This window comes from Apis laboriosa, unplaced genomic scaffold (assembly GCF_014066325.1).
Source record: "Apis laboriosa isolate Shangri-la unplaced genomic scaffold, ASM1406632v1 scaffold40_cov151, whole genome shotgun sequence".
Classification (NCBI taxonomy): Eukaryota; Metazoa; Arthropoda; class Insecta; order Hymenoptera; family Apidae; genus Apis; species Apis laboriosa.
In genome coordinates this window covers 2,668,275-2,683,892 of record NW_025223180.1, presented here as the reverse complement: position 1 = coordinate 2,683,892, position 15,618 = coordinate 2,668,275, and the positions used below count along the sequence as shown (strand labels likewise).

At 21.1% G+C, this 15,618-nt stretch overlaps 5 protein-coding genes across 5 annotated transcripts; 1 reads left to right on the top strand and 4 right to left on the bottom strand.

The window, feature by feature from the left end:
• Positions 1–901: 901 nt before the first annotated feature.
• LOC122715867 (thioredoxin reductase-like selenoprotein T homolog CG3887) lies at positions 902–2,089 on the bottom strand. Its single transcript, XM_043938404.1, has 4 exons — positions 1,854–2,089; positions 1,593–1,722; positions 1,334–1,517; positions 902–1,255 (listed from the first exon to the last, which is right to left on the bottom strand). The coding sequence occupies exons 1-4, from the start codon at positions 1,985–1,987 to the stop codon at positions 1,143–1,145; spliced, it is 561 nt and encodes a 186-aa protein (XP_043794339.1). The 5' UTR covers positions 1,988–2,089; the 3' UTR covers positions 902–1,142.
• Positions 2,090–2,956: 867 nt separating this feature from the next.
• On the bottom strand, positions 2,957–6,141 carry LOC122715806 (ankyrin repeat domain-containing protein 13C). The gene is made up of 9 exons (XM_043938279.1): positions 5,423–6,141; positions 5,281–5,322; positions 5,062–5,166; positions 4,855–4,986; positions 4,560–4,771; positions 4,253–4,384; positions 3,992–4,153; positions 3,537–3,937; positions 2,957–3,409 (listed from the first exon to the last, which is right to left on the bottom strand). Exons 1-9 carry the CDS (start codon positions 5,544–5,546, stop codon positions 3,394–3,396), a joined length of 1,326 nt encoding a protein of 441 aa, XP_043794214.1. The 5' UTR covers positions 5,547–6,141; the 3' UTR covers positions 2,957–3,393.
• Positions 6,142–6,700: 559 nt separating this feature from the next.
• On the bottom strand, positions 6,701–9,756 carry LOC122715805 (BTB/POZ domain-containing protein 9-like). The gene is made up of 10 exons (XM_043938278.1): positions 9,168–9,756; positions 8,946–9,098; positions 8,677–8,866; positions 8,322–8,577; positions 8,129–8,261; positions 7,908–8,045; positions 7,710–7,840; positions 7,453–7,581; positions 7,178–7,367; positions 6,701–7,063 (listed from the first exon to the last, which is right to left on the bottom strand). The coding sequence occupies exons 1-10, from the start codon at positions 9,495–9,497 to the stop codon at positions 6,860–6,862; spliced, it is 1,854 nt and encodes a 617-aa protein (XP_043794213.1). The 5' UTR covers positions 9,498–9,756; the 3' UTR covers positions 6,701–6,859.
• A 716-nt stretch (positions 9,757–10,472) lies between these two features.
• Positions 10,473–12,835, top strand: LOC122715807 (cyclin-dependent kinase 10). The gene is made up of 6 exons (XM_043938280.1): positions 10,473–10,606; positions 11,147–11,301; positions 11,392–11,992; positions 12,071–12,367; positions 12,453–12,586; positions 12,652–12,835. Exons 1-6 carry the CDS (start codon positions 10,597–10,599, stop codon positions 12,685–12,687), a joined length of 1,233 nt encoding a protein of 410 aa, XP_043794215.1. The 5' UTR covers positions 10,473–10,596; the 3' UTR covers positions 12,688–12,835.
• Positions 12,836–13,038: 203 nt separating this feature from the next.
• On the bottom strand, positions 13,039–15,311 carry LOC122715808 (ejaculatory bulb-specific protein 3-like). Its single transcript, XM_043938281.1, has 3 exons — positions 15,073–15,311; positions 14,801–14,932; positions 13,039–13,304 (listed from the first exon to the last, which is right to left on the bottom strand). The coding sequence occupies exons 1-3, from the start codon at positions 15,188–15,190 to the stop codon at positions 13,111–13,113; spliced, it is 444 nt and encodes a 147-aa protein (XP_043794216.1). The 5' UTR covers positions 15,191–15,311; the 3' UTR covers positions 13,039–13,110.
• Between the last annotated feature and the right edge of the window lie 307 nt (positions 15,312–15,618).

The window sequence follows — 15,618 nt, the reverse complement described above, 5'->3', positions numbered from 1 at the left end:
ATATTAATTCAATATTCTTAAATTACATATTTAAATATCATATTAGTTCAATACTCTTATATTATACATTTACAGTAAATAGATGCCAATCATTATTATTTCAAATTATATAAGATACATAACAATTTATAAAAATTTAAAACATATTTTTTATAAATATAAACTAAAGAATTAAAAATAGATTTTTTTTATTTTTTAATGATAAATATATACATATCAATATATATTTCTTGTTTCACATTTATGTACGTACATATATATAGTTATATATTAATTGTACAATTATAAAATCGTATTATTTATTTTTTTAATCAGTTAAATTTTATTTGATAGTTAAAAATATATTTCAAAAAATCGAAGAAAATAAATTTATATTTTTAATATAATAATATTTAATATTTTTAATATTATAAAGAATAAAATAATAAAAAGTAATATTTAATATATATATATATATTATATATTAAATATAATATAAAAGTTTTCATTAACAGAATAATAATAATTATATTTTTATATATTTCAAATTTATATTATTAAAATATGACAGAAATATAAACATAACTTTTTTTCAAGAATATAAGTTTTACGAAATAATATAAATAAAAAATTTATACTATTTATAAAAATAGTACATTGATATTTATAAAAAATTTTTTTTATTATATGTTAAATTTTATTAAAATCAATATTGAAAACAATAATCATTATCAAAAATGAAATATATTTAATAAAAATAATAACAATAATTATGAATTTTTTATATTTTCAAATAAAAGTATTTATTTTAATTAAAATGTATCATATGGATTCTAAAAACTTATTTCTGTACCTATAAACTTCAATTGATACTAATTATCTTTTCCCCAATTCCTAAATCAAGATGGAAAATGAAAAATAGTTTTGAGCAATATTAAAAGGTTTTATTTCTGCTTTCTTTATGCAAACTCTGTTTTGAATGTATTATCTCAACTGAATTGAGAAGATAGCAAGATTCATAATAAAATACATATATAAGACATAGAAATGATAATAATTGTTTTTAACAATTACAGAGTTGCAATAATGAAAGCTCCATAACCACAGTGATTTAACATTTGGTACAAATAAATGCCATTTGATCTCTTATTAAAATTATTAATCTATCCTATATCTACATCTGCATACTGCATACTCAAATGAGTATCTATTATTTGAAATAGTTCAAATGGTTGTGGTATTCTTCCAGTTTCCAATTTGGACCACACAGGAACATCTAAAATATAATGACATAAATATACTTTTAAAAATTTTGAATAAATATATTTATTGTAATTACAAAAATATTGTTTACCATTAAAATGTATTTCAAAAGCTCCTGATGATATGAAATGTCCTTCTATGGCATTAAAAATAAAAAATATCATTATACAAGAATAGAATCGATTATCTAGACACCATTGCCACAATGATGCTGGTGGCTGTCCTAAATCAAGTCCACTTACTATTAAAACTATCAGTGAAATTTTTACAAAACTCTAAATACAAAAAAAAGAAAACATGTTATATTAATAATTATAATGTTATAGATTCTAAAAAGAAATTATAATTACTAATAATTTAGCAATGAGCATCTTAGTATGAGAAGGAATATAATTTTCTCCATTAATTTGTAATTCTGGATACTTTTGTTTAAGAATATTGACATATTCTTCAAAAACTTTTCTATACCCACAAGAGTAACTAAAAAATAAAAAGACAAAAATTATATCATTAGATGAAATTATAAATATACAAATAATATATATATATTAAAAAATTGAATAAATAAAGATTGAATAATAAAATTTTGCAATTAAATTTATAAAATTTACCAATAGAAGAATTTTAAAGTCGGTCCTGTTTTTGTACCAAGTTTGGTTAATGAAACTTGATTGTCGTCAGCTTTATTGCCTATCGCACACAGAATGATGCAAAAACACAAAATTAATTTCATACGACGCAGCATTTTTTTAAGTCATTGAAATTTTATCAATTTAAATTTTAATCAAAACTGTTATATTTTTATTCTCTAAAAGACGCCGACTAATAATCTTTTATACCTGCCTATAGTCTAGACTGATTAGTCACTATTTGCTGCTAAGCAAATAAGCAGTGCAGTTCCGAATCAAATCAAGTCAAACTAAAACATAAATAACCACACGATTTTATTAGATTCATCGAAATGGATCAAAATAGTATTATATAATAAATTTAATTTATATATTATTATATACATTTTGTTTTTTTCCAAATCTTATAATAAAATCAGAAATATTTATTTGTCTATTAAAATTTTTTAATGTATATAAATATATTTTAAGATATCAATACTCTAGATTTCAAAAAATAAAAATAAAATAATTTTTAATACTTTAAATATTTTATAAATAGATTAATTTATTTAATAATTTATAATGAATATTCGTACAATTTTTGCAATTTATTCAATATTTTATAAGAAATAAAATAAATTAATATCTAGTGATAGAAATATTTTTTTTTAAGGTTTATCTAGATATTTATTAATTAGTGACGTATTACGAATTAGATTTAAAACAAATATTTTTAATGAACATGATTCAAAATAAAAACATAAAATTACGATTTTATAATTTTTATTTATAAAATTTTAAATTAACACACACATATATGTATTACATATTATAATTTTAAATTAGCTAACGAAATACTAGATATGTGTAAAATGATAAATTTAAAGCAATTCCATTAAATCGCTTTGTTGTTAAGAACTTTAAAAACGATATAATGAAGTAAAATTATAAATATTACTTGATCATTATTAAAAAAAAAATTTATTTGTACACGCTTTTGTATTTATATTTGTTACTATTTAAAAATATTTCTAAAAAAAAATTTTTTTATAAATAAATATTATGACCATTTCTATTTCACAAATATTTTCTTAAATTGCTATAAAAAAGAAGAAAAATTTAAAACTAAAGCAAAGGAAAAATAAGATGCATAATAATTACATTTTATGCATTCTGTAATATAGACATGTAACATAGACAACATGTCATAATATGCATAAGTTTATTAAGATGTTTTTTTCTTTAAGAGATTTAGCATACAAATAATATTTGTAAATAGAGTAATAGTAATAGTATTTGTAAATATGATTTCTTAAATTTATTGTGTAGTTTTATCAACAAGAATACATGTATTCAAAAGAACAATCTTTCTTTAAAGAGTATTTTTTGGGAGGCCTTCCTGGCAGCAATATGTTTAAAAAATTTAGAAATCAAATAATTCTATTTAAATAGTTTTTTCCAAAAAATTAATTTTCTTTTTATTGTGATAATTAACTTGAATTATTTTTCTTCAGCACATAGAAGATATGTCATAAATCTGTCATAAATCTGGAAATCTAAAAAAAAATTAGAATTTATTAATAAATATTTAAAAAAAACATAACATAATTGTTCGTAATTGAATAATCCACTTAATCATATAAATTGTAAGAGAAAACTATGATTTTTAAAAAAATTTTTTACCTTGTAGGATCTTCAAGATAATCTGGTGGTATTTGAAATAATTTGGGATCTATATCGTTTCTAAAAGCAAATTCTTGAAAAGTAATTTTTGCTGTTACCGTAGGTAAAATAGGAATATCAATTTTGACAGGAAAACCAGGTGGTAATTTCATTAAAACAAATTCTCGTAATTTGCTAAAATGTTTGAAAGGTGCTATTACTTCCAAAACATTGAGTAACATATCAACAGTTAGTGGAAAATCTGGACTCATGGCAACTGTTGCTTTAAATGATTTACTGCTTTCTTTATAAACAAGATTTCTTCCAAGAAGTGGACATTGACCAGGTGGAGCCATAATATATTCTTCCCAAGTAATATTTGAGTCTGGTGGTGGATTTAAAGAAGCTCTTCTAACTTGAGACTAAAAATTAATAAATTAACTAATAAAATAAAAAGATTCTATTATTTTTTTTACCTTTCCATTGGCAAATCCTTGTGAACTTCCTTTGATTAGTGATTCCATAATAGCCTTATTTTTTTGTAGGTCTTCTTCGCTTAAATGTTCTCTTCGTTTTCTACTTTCCAAAACCAATCCGTTGATTTGGTAAAAGTCCGCATGGAAAGGCCCTACCATCTCCTTTATTAAATATTTGAGATATATCTCAAAAAAATTTTAAGAAAAGAGCAGGAGAAGGAGGAGAAGAATCATAGGCAAAACCAACAATGCTGGCCTTACCCTTTTATCTTCACGAAATATCCAGCCTGTTTGAGCTCTTGAAAGTGTAATACCTTTTGTTGACATTTGTGCTGCCATAATATCAGTTGACATAAGAATATCAACTTCATCTTCTATTTCTAATTCCGTTTCCTAAAAAAATTAATTAATTAACAAATTCATTGCTACAATTGATAATAAAAGATATTTAATATAATATATATTATATATAATATAATATAATATATTATATATAATATAATATAATATATAATATAATATAATATATATATATTATAAATGTTGATTAATAAGAAAGTAATTTAACCTCACATCCTACTCTTTGATAACGTTTAGTTTTATTATCAAGTATTGCCAATGATTTACTTGGTTTTTGGTCACCATTAAAAATAAATGAGATGTCACCTCTTTCCCATCTCATATCATTAAAATCTACTAAAGTAGTATCCATTCTAATGGATGCTCCACTTTTGTGTATCTTACAAACATCAGAAGGAAGAACACGAGAAACTAATGGCACTATAAAGTTGAACATTTGTAAGTTGATATAATTATAATTACAATTATAACTAAAATCACAATTCAAATATAACATTATGTACCCCAACTTTGAAAATCCCATTTTAATTCCATATAGAAGTCTCCCATTTCATGTAATGTTGCAACTAAATTTGGTCTTCTTTCTTCCATCTGCTCTCTAGCTTGTTGTTTTAATTTTCTTAGTAATGATGATACTATAAATTATGCAATTAATAAGGTTAATAAATATATATAATTTCTTTATAATAATAAAGATTATTTATACTAACTGGTTTGTCTATCTCCATAACTGATTGCTTCTGCAAGTGGACTCCACCCAGCTGAATTTTTTACTTTTACTGGTGCACTATGTGCAAGTAACAATTGGATCGATTCTGAAATTTTATTTAGAATTTTATATATAATATATATAATATATATATATATATATAAAATATAATATCATATATAATATATATATATATATTAAAAATTTTTAATATTTTTACCTTTTCTTCCTAACATGACGGCTAAATGTAAAGGAGTATTTCCTATTTAAAAAAAATGAAATTATTTTATAAATTATAATTAATTACAAATAATTATTGGCATATTTTGTACAAAATTAATAAATTTATAATAATTATTAACCTTGTCTGTCTTTTTCAGCAATATTACAAGTTCTGATTAAAGAACTTAAAGTTTTAACATCGCCTTGAAATATGCATTTGTGTAAAGGATATTTTTCACTTTCTGAATTTTCAGCCATGGCCATTTATCCTTGTTAAGAAAATAATTGCCAAAATAGCAATAATTCTTTTCTTTATCTAATCGAATCCCTCTTAATATAATAATAATAATTTTCTTGTATTCCATTTCCAAAATATAGCATACTATATTGAACAATCATATCAAAACTTCCATTATATGGAAGTTATTCATGAACAAAAGTTCACTATTTAAAATTGTATGTTTAATATTTAATAAAATCAATGAATGATTTTTATATTTCATTAAATATTTTTGTAATTTACATTCAAACATCGATATTTTTATATTTTTCAAAAGATAAAGACGACGAGATTCATATATTTATAAAAAACTTCTAAATTATGTTTAATATTATCGTTGTTTTTACCGATGTTGTTACTTTTTACCGCTGTTTTTAATTGTCTATATTATTTGTATTTGTACTAGGTCGTACTTGTAATCAAAATAGGTTAGTCACCTCATTATTTTTAGTTATCTTTTTTATGATACACTATTAAAAAGTATATGTTCTCAAAATTAATTCATTAAATTTTATTTTATTTTAATATTATTTATATTAAGATATATAAATATATATTGCATTAATACCACCACATTAAAACAGTATTTACTTGTAAACTAGTGTTATCTATATATTCTAATATATATGTGTATGTGATTTGTAAATAAGATTATAGTTTCTGTTTATGAAAATATTATAGTCATTATATATAAGTCAAAGCTAAAAACTTTAACATTACAAGAGTAACTATATTTTTACATTAAATTTATTACAATTTATGTATTACCATATAAATTATACTATCAAGCGATATAAAAAAAATTGCTAGGGACATTTTTAATACTAATTGAACGTATATATTCAATTATATACAAATATTATATATAATAAAATATAATTTAAATATTGAAATTACATATAAATTTTCTTTTTTTTTCCATCAATTTTTTATTTTAAATTATATCATTTTATAAAAATGTACATATATTATTATAAATTAATGATTGTTAAAATATTACTACATTATTCCAAGTCTATTTTTAATCCATAAATCTCTACTAGTAATTATTAAATGCTTTAAATAAATTTATATACAGTTAAGTATCGCATAGTTTTTTATTTTCTTTTCATATGAAAATGAATTAAAATGTGTTTCATTGAATTAAAAATTTATTTTACAATTATTTATACAATCATTACTACTACTACTATACAAGCATTTTAATACAGAAAGTTTACAGAAAACAAACAAAAATTTAATTTTATAGTCTTTGAAGTATCAACAAAATTTTACACAATGGTTTATTCTCAATTAATTAATTGTCCCAAAAAACATCTGTTGAATTTGTTTCTTCATGATCGATATTCACTGCTTCTGTAGCCGTTTCTGGAGGTTGTGATACATATGACCAAAGCACAGAATCATGACTTTTTGATTGCTTTCCTTTGTTTACCATAGATTTATTTACAATTTTATCATTTACTTGAGCAGGACATTCAAAATGAACACAGTGAAAAACCTAATATGTTTAATTATGAACAAATTTTGATTTATTTTGTTATATTAAATTTATTATTATTAAATTTTGTTATTAAACATATAATACAACATATAATAAATATGATGTTTTTACCTCATTTGCAGTATTGTGTGTTCCAACAATACGTATAAAAACAACAGGACGAGCAGGTTCAAAATGTATTGTTTGCCATGAACGACAAGCTTCTCTAGTTTTATCAGCAACTAGAACCCAACTCCAAGAATTACCAGATACCTCTATGTAATAAGAATATGAACGATCATCGCAATCCCACAGTAATAATCTATATTTATATATATATATATATATAAATACCAGAAATTTCATATTTTTTGAATTATTATATATAAAAAAAAAATAATATATACCGCATAGAATCTATAATATATGGTTGTCCAAGTTGTACTAAAATAGAACCAGATCCAACTTGATGACATGTGTATCCACTATCCCAATCATAATTAGATGTATCACCATTTAATAGTGCATTTCGAGATCTAAAATTAAAAACTTATAAATTAATTTTATAATTTTATTAATTTTTATATATTATTTTATATTTATATATTTATAATAAATTAATAATAATAATAATAAATTTATATATTTATACAAACATACATACCTACAAACACCTTCTGTAACAGTTGCACTTTGATCCATAGTAGCAACATTTCGTGTTGGAATAACAAAACCATTATGAAGTTTTTCTGTATGATTTGTATAATATGCTTCAAAACTTACAAGATGAAAAACCTTTAAAAATAAAAGTTGTAAAATATAAATATAAAAAAAATTAAATATATTTTAATAACGACTTTACTTTGTTTACAGTATTATTTGTTCCAACAATACGAATATAAAGAACTATTCTTGGTTCAAAGTATAAATATTGCCAACTGCGACAAAAATATTCTGTATAATCAATAACTCGAACCCAATTTTTTTGATCCATAGAAACCTATAAAAAAAATAATTATGATATAAAAAATTAAATATAAAGATTATATTTTAATTTATATTCAATTTTTTATTTTAACTTACTTCTACATAGTAAGAATATGAACGCATATCTTTATCCCAAAGCAACATTTTAATATGATTGATGATGCACTGAGTTCCTAATTTAACTAAAATACCATGTTCTCGTGATTCAGTAATGGTATGTCTAGTATATCTGGTAAAAAAATAATATTATTTAAATGAATAATTGAATAAAAATGAATTAATAATTTACCCGCGTTCCATATCATAATTATTTGTATCTCCATCTAAAAGATAGCTTCGCATTTCACCCTGTAGAACTTGAGCACCATGCATAGGATGGGCAACATTCACATCAATAAGTAACCGACCACGATAATTAAGATCTGAATCACGTGTTTGTGTTCTTGCAGCTATTGCATCTAAGATTGCTTCTGGAGAAATTAATCCAGTTGGCCGAACAACATTTAAAAGATCCGTGATTGAAACTAAGTTTAATCGTACCTTATCTACAAAATTTGTCTAATCAATTGAATAGTATTATTATAAATGATATTTTTAAAATATATTTTTAATAAAATTCTTGTTTTTAATACTTTTATATTCACCTAAAACATTTTTGCCATCAGTATCAGGATTTGCATTCACCCATGCTCTTACAGCTAAAAAGATATCAATTTCTGGCGCATAAAAAGAATCTCTTGATACTAATTCATTCAAAGCATCAGCACTTAATTGTAAAAAACTCTCATGCTGAATTACTTCACATGCATGTTCATCCATGTATTCATGACAAACCTAGATTTGATACAGATAGATATAAATTTTATCTAATATCATCATCAATTTTTTTTTTTATTAGACATCATATTAATACCTTAGTAAGAAATTCTAATCGATAAAGAAGTGCTGCACCAAATATGAGACAAACATTTTTTATATTCAATATTTCTTTAAGATAATCTGATATGGACGTTTCTAATTCTGAAAATCCATAAAGATGTGCTAATCCAAGAATATCCAATACAACCTAAAAACAATAACAATTGAATAATAATTAAAAAAAAATTAATAAAAATTAATAATTATGAATTAATACCTCTTCACGTCGGTCTGTAAGAGACATTCGTCCTGTATATATGTATTCAAGTAAACCTTTAAATCCAGTTAGATTAGCATCTTTTAATTCAATTTCATGTTGTGTGGATTCTTTTAAACCACCAAACAGAAGAGCTCTGAAATATTGGCTACGTGCAGCTAAAATAATTTTGTGACTATTGAATCTTTGTCCACCAACAATTAAAGTAACATCTGAATAATCATCTGAAAGATAAAGAGCACCAATATCTTCAGAAAGTGTCTTAATATGATCTATATCACCAGAAATTGGATGTTCAATTGATATGTTCAATTCATGATGAGAACTCATTTTTTAGATTTTAATATTTTACATATAAAATTATAATTTCTTTTCACGAAAATTGTCTTTTTATCTAAAAATTTGTTCTATCTGATAAATACTCCATCAATATCAAACACCATTGATAACATAATAGTTCAATATATTTGATTTTTCTATTGTCATATATTCATTCATATTAATTAAAAAACAAAAATATATCAATTTTACAAAAAACCGTTGGTAATAAAAATAAGGTTAACTTTTAATGATCAATTTCTAATTTTTAGTTTACATGCTTGAAATATACTATAATTTCGTATTCAAATTGCAAATTTAATAATTTTCAGTATAAGTAAATTTACATAAACTTAAAAAAAATCTTAAGGAAATCACTATGAAAAACAAAACCACATTTCCTTTAGAAATACATTATTTTATGTTATAAATGTTGTACTATTTATCACTATACTATATCGATCATAATATAAATATCATAAACTTACAAGTACTAAAGTTAAACAAATATATATAAAATATATATACATATGTAAAATTAGAAAATATATTATTAAAATATATAATATAATATGCATGTAAATAATAAAAAATAAAAAGTCGATATTATAAATCAATGCTTTATTAAATAATAATATTTATAAATAAATTCTATAATTATTCCATTAATATATAAAATATTTTTTTAAAGAAAAAAAATATGCAAATTTATCATAAAATTAAAAATACAAAACAATTATTAATGTTCTAATTAGTAATAAAAATTAAATGTAATCTTTATTATTTTTATTCATGTATATATATATATATATATATATTTATAACAATATTTATAACAAACTTAAAAATATTAATTTTTCATTCATTTTGTTTTTAAAAATAACGTAAGGTAGCGCATTTTTCAATGATATTTATTATCATCGTTGTTATCGAATCTACATATTATATTTTCAATGGTGCAAACGAATTATAGAAAATTATTGAAAACTGTTGTACTCGACCAAGTAATTATTGGTAGTCGATAGTATTTTCATCTACGTTTTCTAAGACACGAATGTAAAAAAGAAAAATAAATATAATTTCAAAAATATTTTTTTAAAAAAATTACACGATGACAAAAGGTATACTTTTATTTTATTATAATTACAATATAAATATTATTATGTTAGGTTAAGTAATTACATTTTAAATATTTCATCATTTATTATATATTATTTTTATATTAAAATAATTCTATTTTTTTTGGCGATTTTTAAAAATTTATTTGACAGATAATCTTAAATTTAAATTTATTACTAATATTTTTATTTTTTTTCGAAGTATAATTTAGATTTAAAATTTATGAAAAAGATTTCTAAAAATTAAAAAATAATTAAATATATATAATTTAAATGTTTATTAATGATCTTATCTATTTTGTAAAAAATATATTTTTTTAATTAAAAATTTTATGTAATTGATATAACCAATTTTTGAAATCTTTAAATATTTTCAATTTTTAATTTATTACTTAAGTGATAATGATATTAAATAGAATAGAATTAATAAAAATAATTTCAAAAATATTAATGATTTTTATAAAAACTAATTTAAATAATTATATCAAATAATAATCAAAATGACTAATAAATAATTAATATTAAATTTTAATAATCTTTCAGACGAAACATTAGAGAAAAAATCAGTAGAAAATAATGATACTGATAAAAAGACTGCATCTGAATCAGGCCCTGATCCATCAGCACCAATAACTAGGAGAGGAGTATTAACATCATTTTTGACTGGCAAACCAATGGAAATACCAGAACAAGATATTGTAAAAATTTAATTTATAATTTTTTATGATTATTTTTTTATGATTTCAATTATTTTTATTATAATGTGATAAATATTATTTTTTTTATAGCTAGGTAAATGCAGATTTGTATCTGAATTTGAAAAATTAAATCGTATAGGAGAAGGTACTTATGGAATTGTTTATAGAGCAAGAGACACTAAAAATGACAAAGTTGTAGCATTGAAAAAAGTTCGAATGGAACATGAAAAAGATGGTCTTCCAGTCAGTGGTTTAAGAGAAATATCTGTTCTTTTATCTTGTCGTCATGAAAATATTGTACATTTAAGAGAAGTAGTAGTAGGAAGAAGTTTAGAAAGCATATTTCTTGCTATGGAATATTGTGAACAAGATTTAGCAAGTTTGTTAGACAATATGCAAGCTCCATTTTCAGAAAGTCAAGTTAAATGTATTGTTTTACAAGTACTAAAAGGTTTACGTTATTTGCATCATAATTTTATTGTACACAGAGATTTGAAAGTCTCAAATCTCCTAATGACAGATAAAGGATGTGTAAAAATTGCTGATTTTGGACTAGCTAGGTGGTTTGGTTTACCTTTAAAACCAATGACACCTAGAGTAGTAACATTATGGTATAGAGCACCAGAATTGTTATTACAAGCAAAAACTCAAACAACTTCTGTTGATATGTGGGCTGCAGGTTGCATTCTAGGTATAAACATTTTTTTATTTTTATATACATATAAAAATTGTAATACAATAATTTAACTTCCATTTTATGTTTTATTAGGAGAATTACTTGGACATCGGCCTTTATTGCCTGGAAGATCAGAAATTGCACAGTTAGAATTAATTGTTGATTTATTAGGAACACCAAGTGAAGCAATTTGGCCAGAATTTAATACACTTCCAGCATTACAAAACTTTACATTAAAACAACAACCATATAATAATTTAAAACAAAGGTTTCCATGGTTAAGTGCTGCTGGTTTGAGATTATTAAATTTTTTATTCATGTATGATCCAAAAAAAAGAGCAACTGCAGAAGAATGTTTACAAAGTAGTTATTTTAAGGAAGCTCCTTTGCGTAAGTACAATATATATATATATGTATATATAATAAATATATATATAATATTTTTAATATTATTATATTTTAATTTGCTTTATAGCATGTGATCCCAAACTGATGCCTACTTTTCCACAACATAGAAATATGAAAAAAGCTGCTCCACCAAAGGAAACTAGAGAACCAGAAACAACAGTTACAGATCAAACTAACAATTTACCTGCAATATCAGATCTTGTAAGTTCTTTATATTTTTGATAATATTATTAAAATGATATCAAACTAAAATTAATGTTTTTCAGCTTGGTTCACTTGTCAAGAAAAGGCGAGTTGAATGAATTAAAAATTTTTTATTTATGATTTAAATGCAATCCAAAATTCAATGTCTTTTACTTATAAATATTTCATTGCGATGTATACCGTTCATTCACAATGTATGAATTCATTCACAAATAGATTAATAAATAAATGAATTTTATAAACGAATATTTAAAATATAGTTAAAAAACATGTATTTGTAAAAAAAGATGTATATATATTTACTTTATAAACATGTAGATACATATATTTAGTATATATAATATAACGAAACTATTTAATCAAACATTTAAATGCAATAAGATGAAATTTTTAACGAATATTATAATTATCAATTTAAAATAACAAAATTATTATTAAGTGTCTATACGTAAATTAGATTGATTTATTATATTTTCATTATATAAATTTCTTCATAAATTTATTCTTTAGATGTTATAAGTTTAATTATTTTTTGCAAATTGCAATACATGTTCATAACGCTTTTTATATTCACCAGTAGAATCATATTTTGCGGAAAGTCGTTCCCAATCTTTTGGTCTCTTGGTTTTTAAATAATTTACTACTTTATTTGCTGTACGTTTCTGTTTTTCATTGCACTTATTGCAACCTGTAGATAGAGCATCAGGTAATATTTCTAAAACAATACACAATACGCAATTTAAATAATTTTTAAACAATTATATTTAAATCTATAATTATTTTAAGAGATTTTTACCACAAAATAATATAACTGCAACATAATTTTAAATAATTAAATCACATATGATTAAATATAATATATATAATACATATAATATTATAATAAATAAATTTATTATTAGATATATTTCAATTTTTTTTGAAAATTTTCTTATAAATATTTAAACAATTTTATTATTCTTAGCTTTTAATTTAATTTCTATTTGATTAAAATAAATATAAAATAAATTATGTTTTTTAAATTTAATATAATTGCTATAATGCAATATTTTTAAAAAATTTAATAGAATATTTAACTTATTTTCCTTTGTGTTGCGTTTTTCTTAACGTGATATATTTCTTTAAATGTATCGCATGTATATATATAATACATTAGATGTTACTTAAGAGAGTTCGATGTAATACAAACGAGAAAGTTTAAAGGAACTTACGTAATACAAAGAGGGAGAGTGAAACTCTGTCGTAATCATTGCAGCAAATGTACGTAGAAATTTATGAAAGAAATCAGCGTAATTTTTAACGTACTCGAAAACTACATCATTAATTTAATAAGAAAATTTATTATATATAAATATTTTAAATTTTAATATTTTATTTCTTTTTCTATTTGATTTTAAAAATGATCAGTTATGAAAAAAAATATTTTTAAAAACAAAAATATTTCTAAAATATTTTAAATCAATTTTTATAAAATAGATATTTTTTTCTTTCGTATAATTTTTCGTATAATTTTTTTATTTTTTTCTTTCGTATAATTTATTTATTTTATCTATTTTTTAAATATTTAAAAAATTAAAATATTAAAAACAATTATAAATGGAAAAAAAATGTTTGAAAATGATATATTTTTTTGTTTGTCTTTTCAATATATTTACAATGATACATAATATATATATAAATTAATATTATATACTTTTTGATAAGATTCGTAAAAGATATATACATATATATATATACATATATTTGAAAAATAATACTAAAATAAATTTATATTTTTTATATATTTATATCTTTTATAAATTTTATCTTTTATATTTATTTTATTTTTATATTATATATAAATGATACAAATAATTTATTTTATTTGCAATAAAATCATATTTTAATATAAATAATAATACTTTTATATTATTTTTTTATTTTTATTTTTATTTTTTAAATGAAAAATTTAAATATTATTATATTATAATTTATATATATAATTTTCATATTTTAAACATTAAATTCAAACAAAATTCAAATTCAGATATCTTAATAAAATTATATTGCATGATATAATTAAAATCAAAATATAATATTATTATACTATATTGAACTTATTACAAATTATTATTACAAAAAAGAAAAATGAAAATTATTGAAAAAATGAGAAATAAAAAATTTTGTTCAAACATTTAGTTATAATTTTATAAAAATTATATTGATACTCACTTTTTAATTCTCTACCTTCGTTAGTACATGGTCCTTCGTCCAACATGCATTTAATATAATTAGTGAGGATACGACCATTCTGTAGAATTCTGTCAATGTCCATATCATCATATTTGGTAGTATAATCTTCCGCTATTACACAAGTAATTATGACCAAGACAAATAGTAAAAGATAAATCTTCATATTGTAATTGAAACTTGTTCCTTTATTTTTAATCTTAAAAAATAAACGTTTATGATGTATCAAAAAAGTTGAAACTTATGAGAATTACCGTAATATAGTGTAAAATGAAATCTTATTTCAAAGCTACCCTCTGCAGTGGAAAGTAAAATGTTCTTTGTAACTCTTGAAACAAGCTGACGAATTATATAGTCGAATACAGAGGACATTGGAGGGAGTGGATAAACGCGTTAGTTGAGTATTTTACATGCACTTTTATGAAACATATATACAATTGAAGGAGTCATTAAATATGAATATCAATATATTAAAATGTAATAAAAAATGAAATGTTAAAAATAATTTAAAATAAATGAAGAGATTTTGTTAAAATTTTTTGTTGTTTTAATTATCATAAATCTCATTATTTATTTTTTTAAATGTTTTTATATAAATGATTATAGATCTTTTTTAATTAATTGATTCTCATTGAAAAATTTTAATTGATAAAATTTTTTTTTTATTTGAAAAATTAAATATAATATTTGTACAGAAGTATAAATTAAAATAGATTTATAAATATTTCAAATTTGTTTTGAAACTTTTTAAATATAAATTATAATTTAATAAATTGAATTTACAATTTATTTTATCTATT

What these genes read in the sequence shown, in the direction of transcription:
- LOC122715867 (XM_043938404.1), bottom strand. Translation starts at nt 1,987, where the DNA reads ATGCTGCGTCGTATGAAATTAATTTTGTGTTTTTGCATCATTCTGTGT. An exon ending in ACTTTAAAATTCTTCTATTG is followed by an intron (nt 1,723 to 1,853) that starts GTAAATTTTATA and finishes TTTATTTTTTAG; the next exon opens with TTACTCTTGTGGGTATAGAA. An exon ending in TTTTGAAATACATTTTAATG is followed by an intron (nt 1,256 to 1,333) that starts GTAAACAATATT and finishes ATTATATTTTAG; the next exon opens with ATGTTCCTGTGTGGTCCAAA.
- LOC122715806 (XM_043938279.1), bottom strand. Translation starts at nt 5,546, where the DNA reads ATGGCCATGGCTGAAAATTCAGAAAGTGAAAAATATCCTTTACACAAA. An exon ending in ATGGGATTTTCAAAGTTGGG is followed by an intron (nt 4,772 to 4,854) that starts GTACATAATGTT and finishes TCAACTTTATAG; the next exon opens with TGCCATTAGTTTCTCGTGTT. An exon ending in ATCAAAGAGTAGGATGTGAG is followed by an intron (nt 4,385 to 4,559) that starts GTTAAATTACTT and finishes TAATTTTTTTAG; the next exon opens with GAAACGGAATTAGAAATAGA.
- LOC122715805 (XM_043938278.1), bottom strand. Translation starts at nt 9,497, where the DNA reads ATGAGTTCTCATCATGAATTGAACATATCAATTGAACATCCAATTTCT. An exon ending in CAAATAATACTGTAAACAAA is followed by an intron (nt 7,841 to 7,907) that starts GTAAAGTCGTTA and finishes TTATTTTTAAAG; the next exon opens with GTTTTTCATCTTGTAAGTTT. An exon ending in GTTACAGAAGGTGTTTGTAG is followed by an intron (nt 7,582 to 7,709) that starts GTATGTATGTTT and finishes TTTTAATTTTAG; the next exon opens with ATCTCGAAATGCACTATTAA.
- LOC122715807 (XM_043938280.1), top strand. An exon ending in AAATACCAGAACAAGATATT is followed by an intron (nt 11,302 to 11,391) that starts GTAAAAATTTAA and finishes TTTTTTTTATAG; the next exon opens with CTAGGTAAATGCAGATTTGT. An exon ending in TTTTAAGGAAGCTCCTTTGC is followed by an intron (nt 12,368 to 12,452) that starts GTAAGTACAATA and finishes TTTGCTTTATAG; the next exon opens with CATGTGATCCCAAACTGATG.
- LOC122715808 (XM_043938281.1), bottom strand. Translation starts at nt 15,190, where the DNA reads ATGTCCTCTGTATTCGACTATATAATTCGTCAGCTTGTTTCAAGAGTT. An exon ending in TCATTTTACACTATATTACG is followed by an intron (nt 14,933 to 15,072) that starts GTAATTCTCATA and finishes CTTGTGTAATAG; the next exon opens with CGGAAGATTATACTACCAAA. An exon ending in CGAAGGTAGAGAATTAAAAA is followed by an intron (nt 13,305 to 14,800) that starts GTGAGTATCAAT and finishes GTATTGTTTTAG; the next exon opens with AAATATTACCTGATGCTCTA.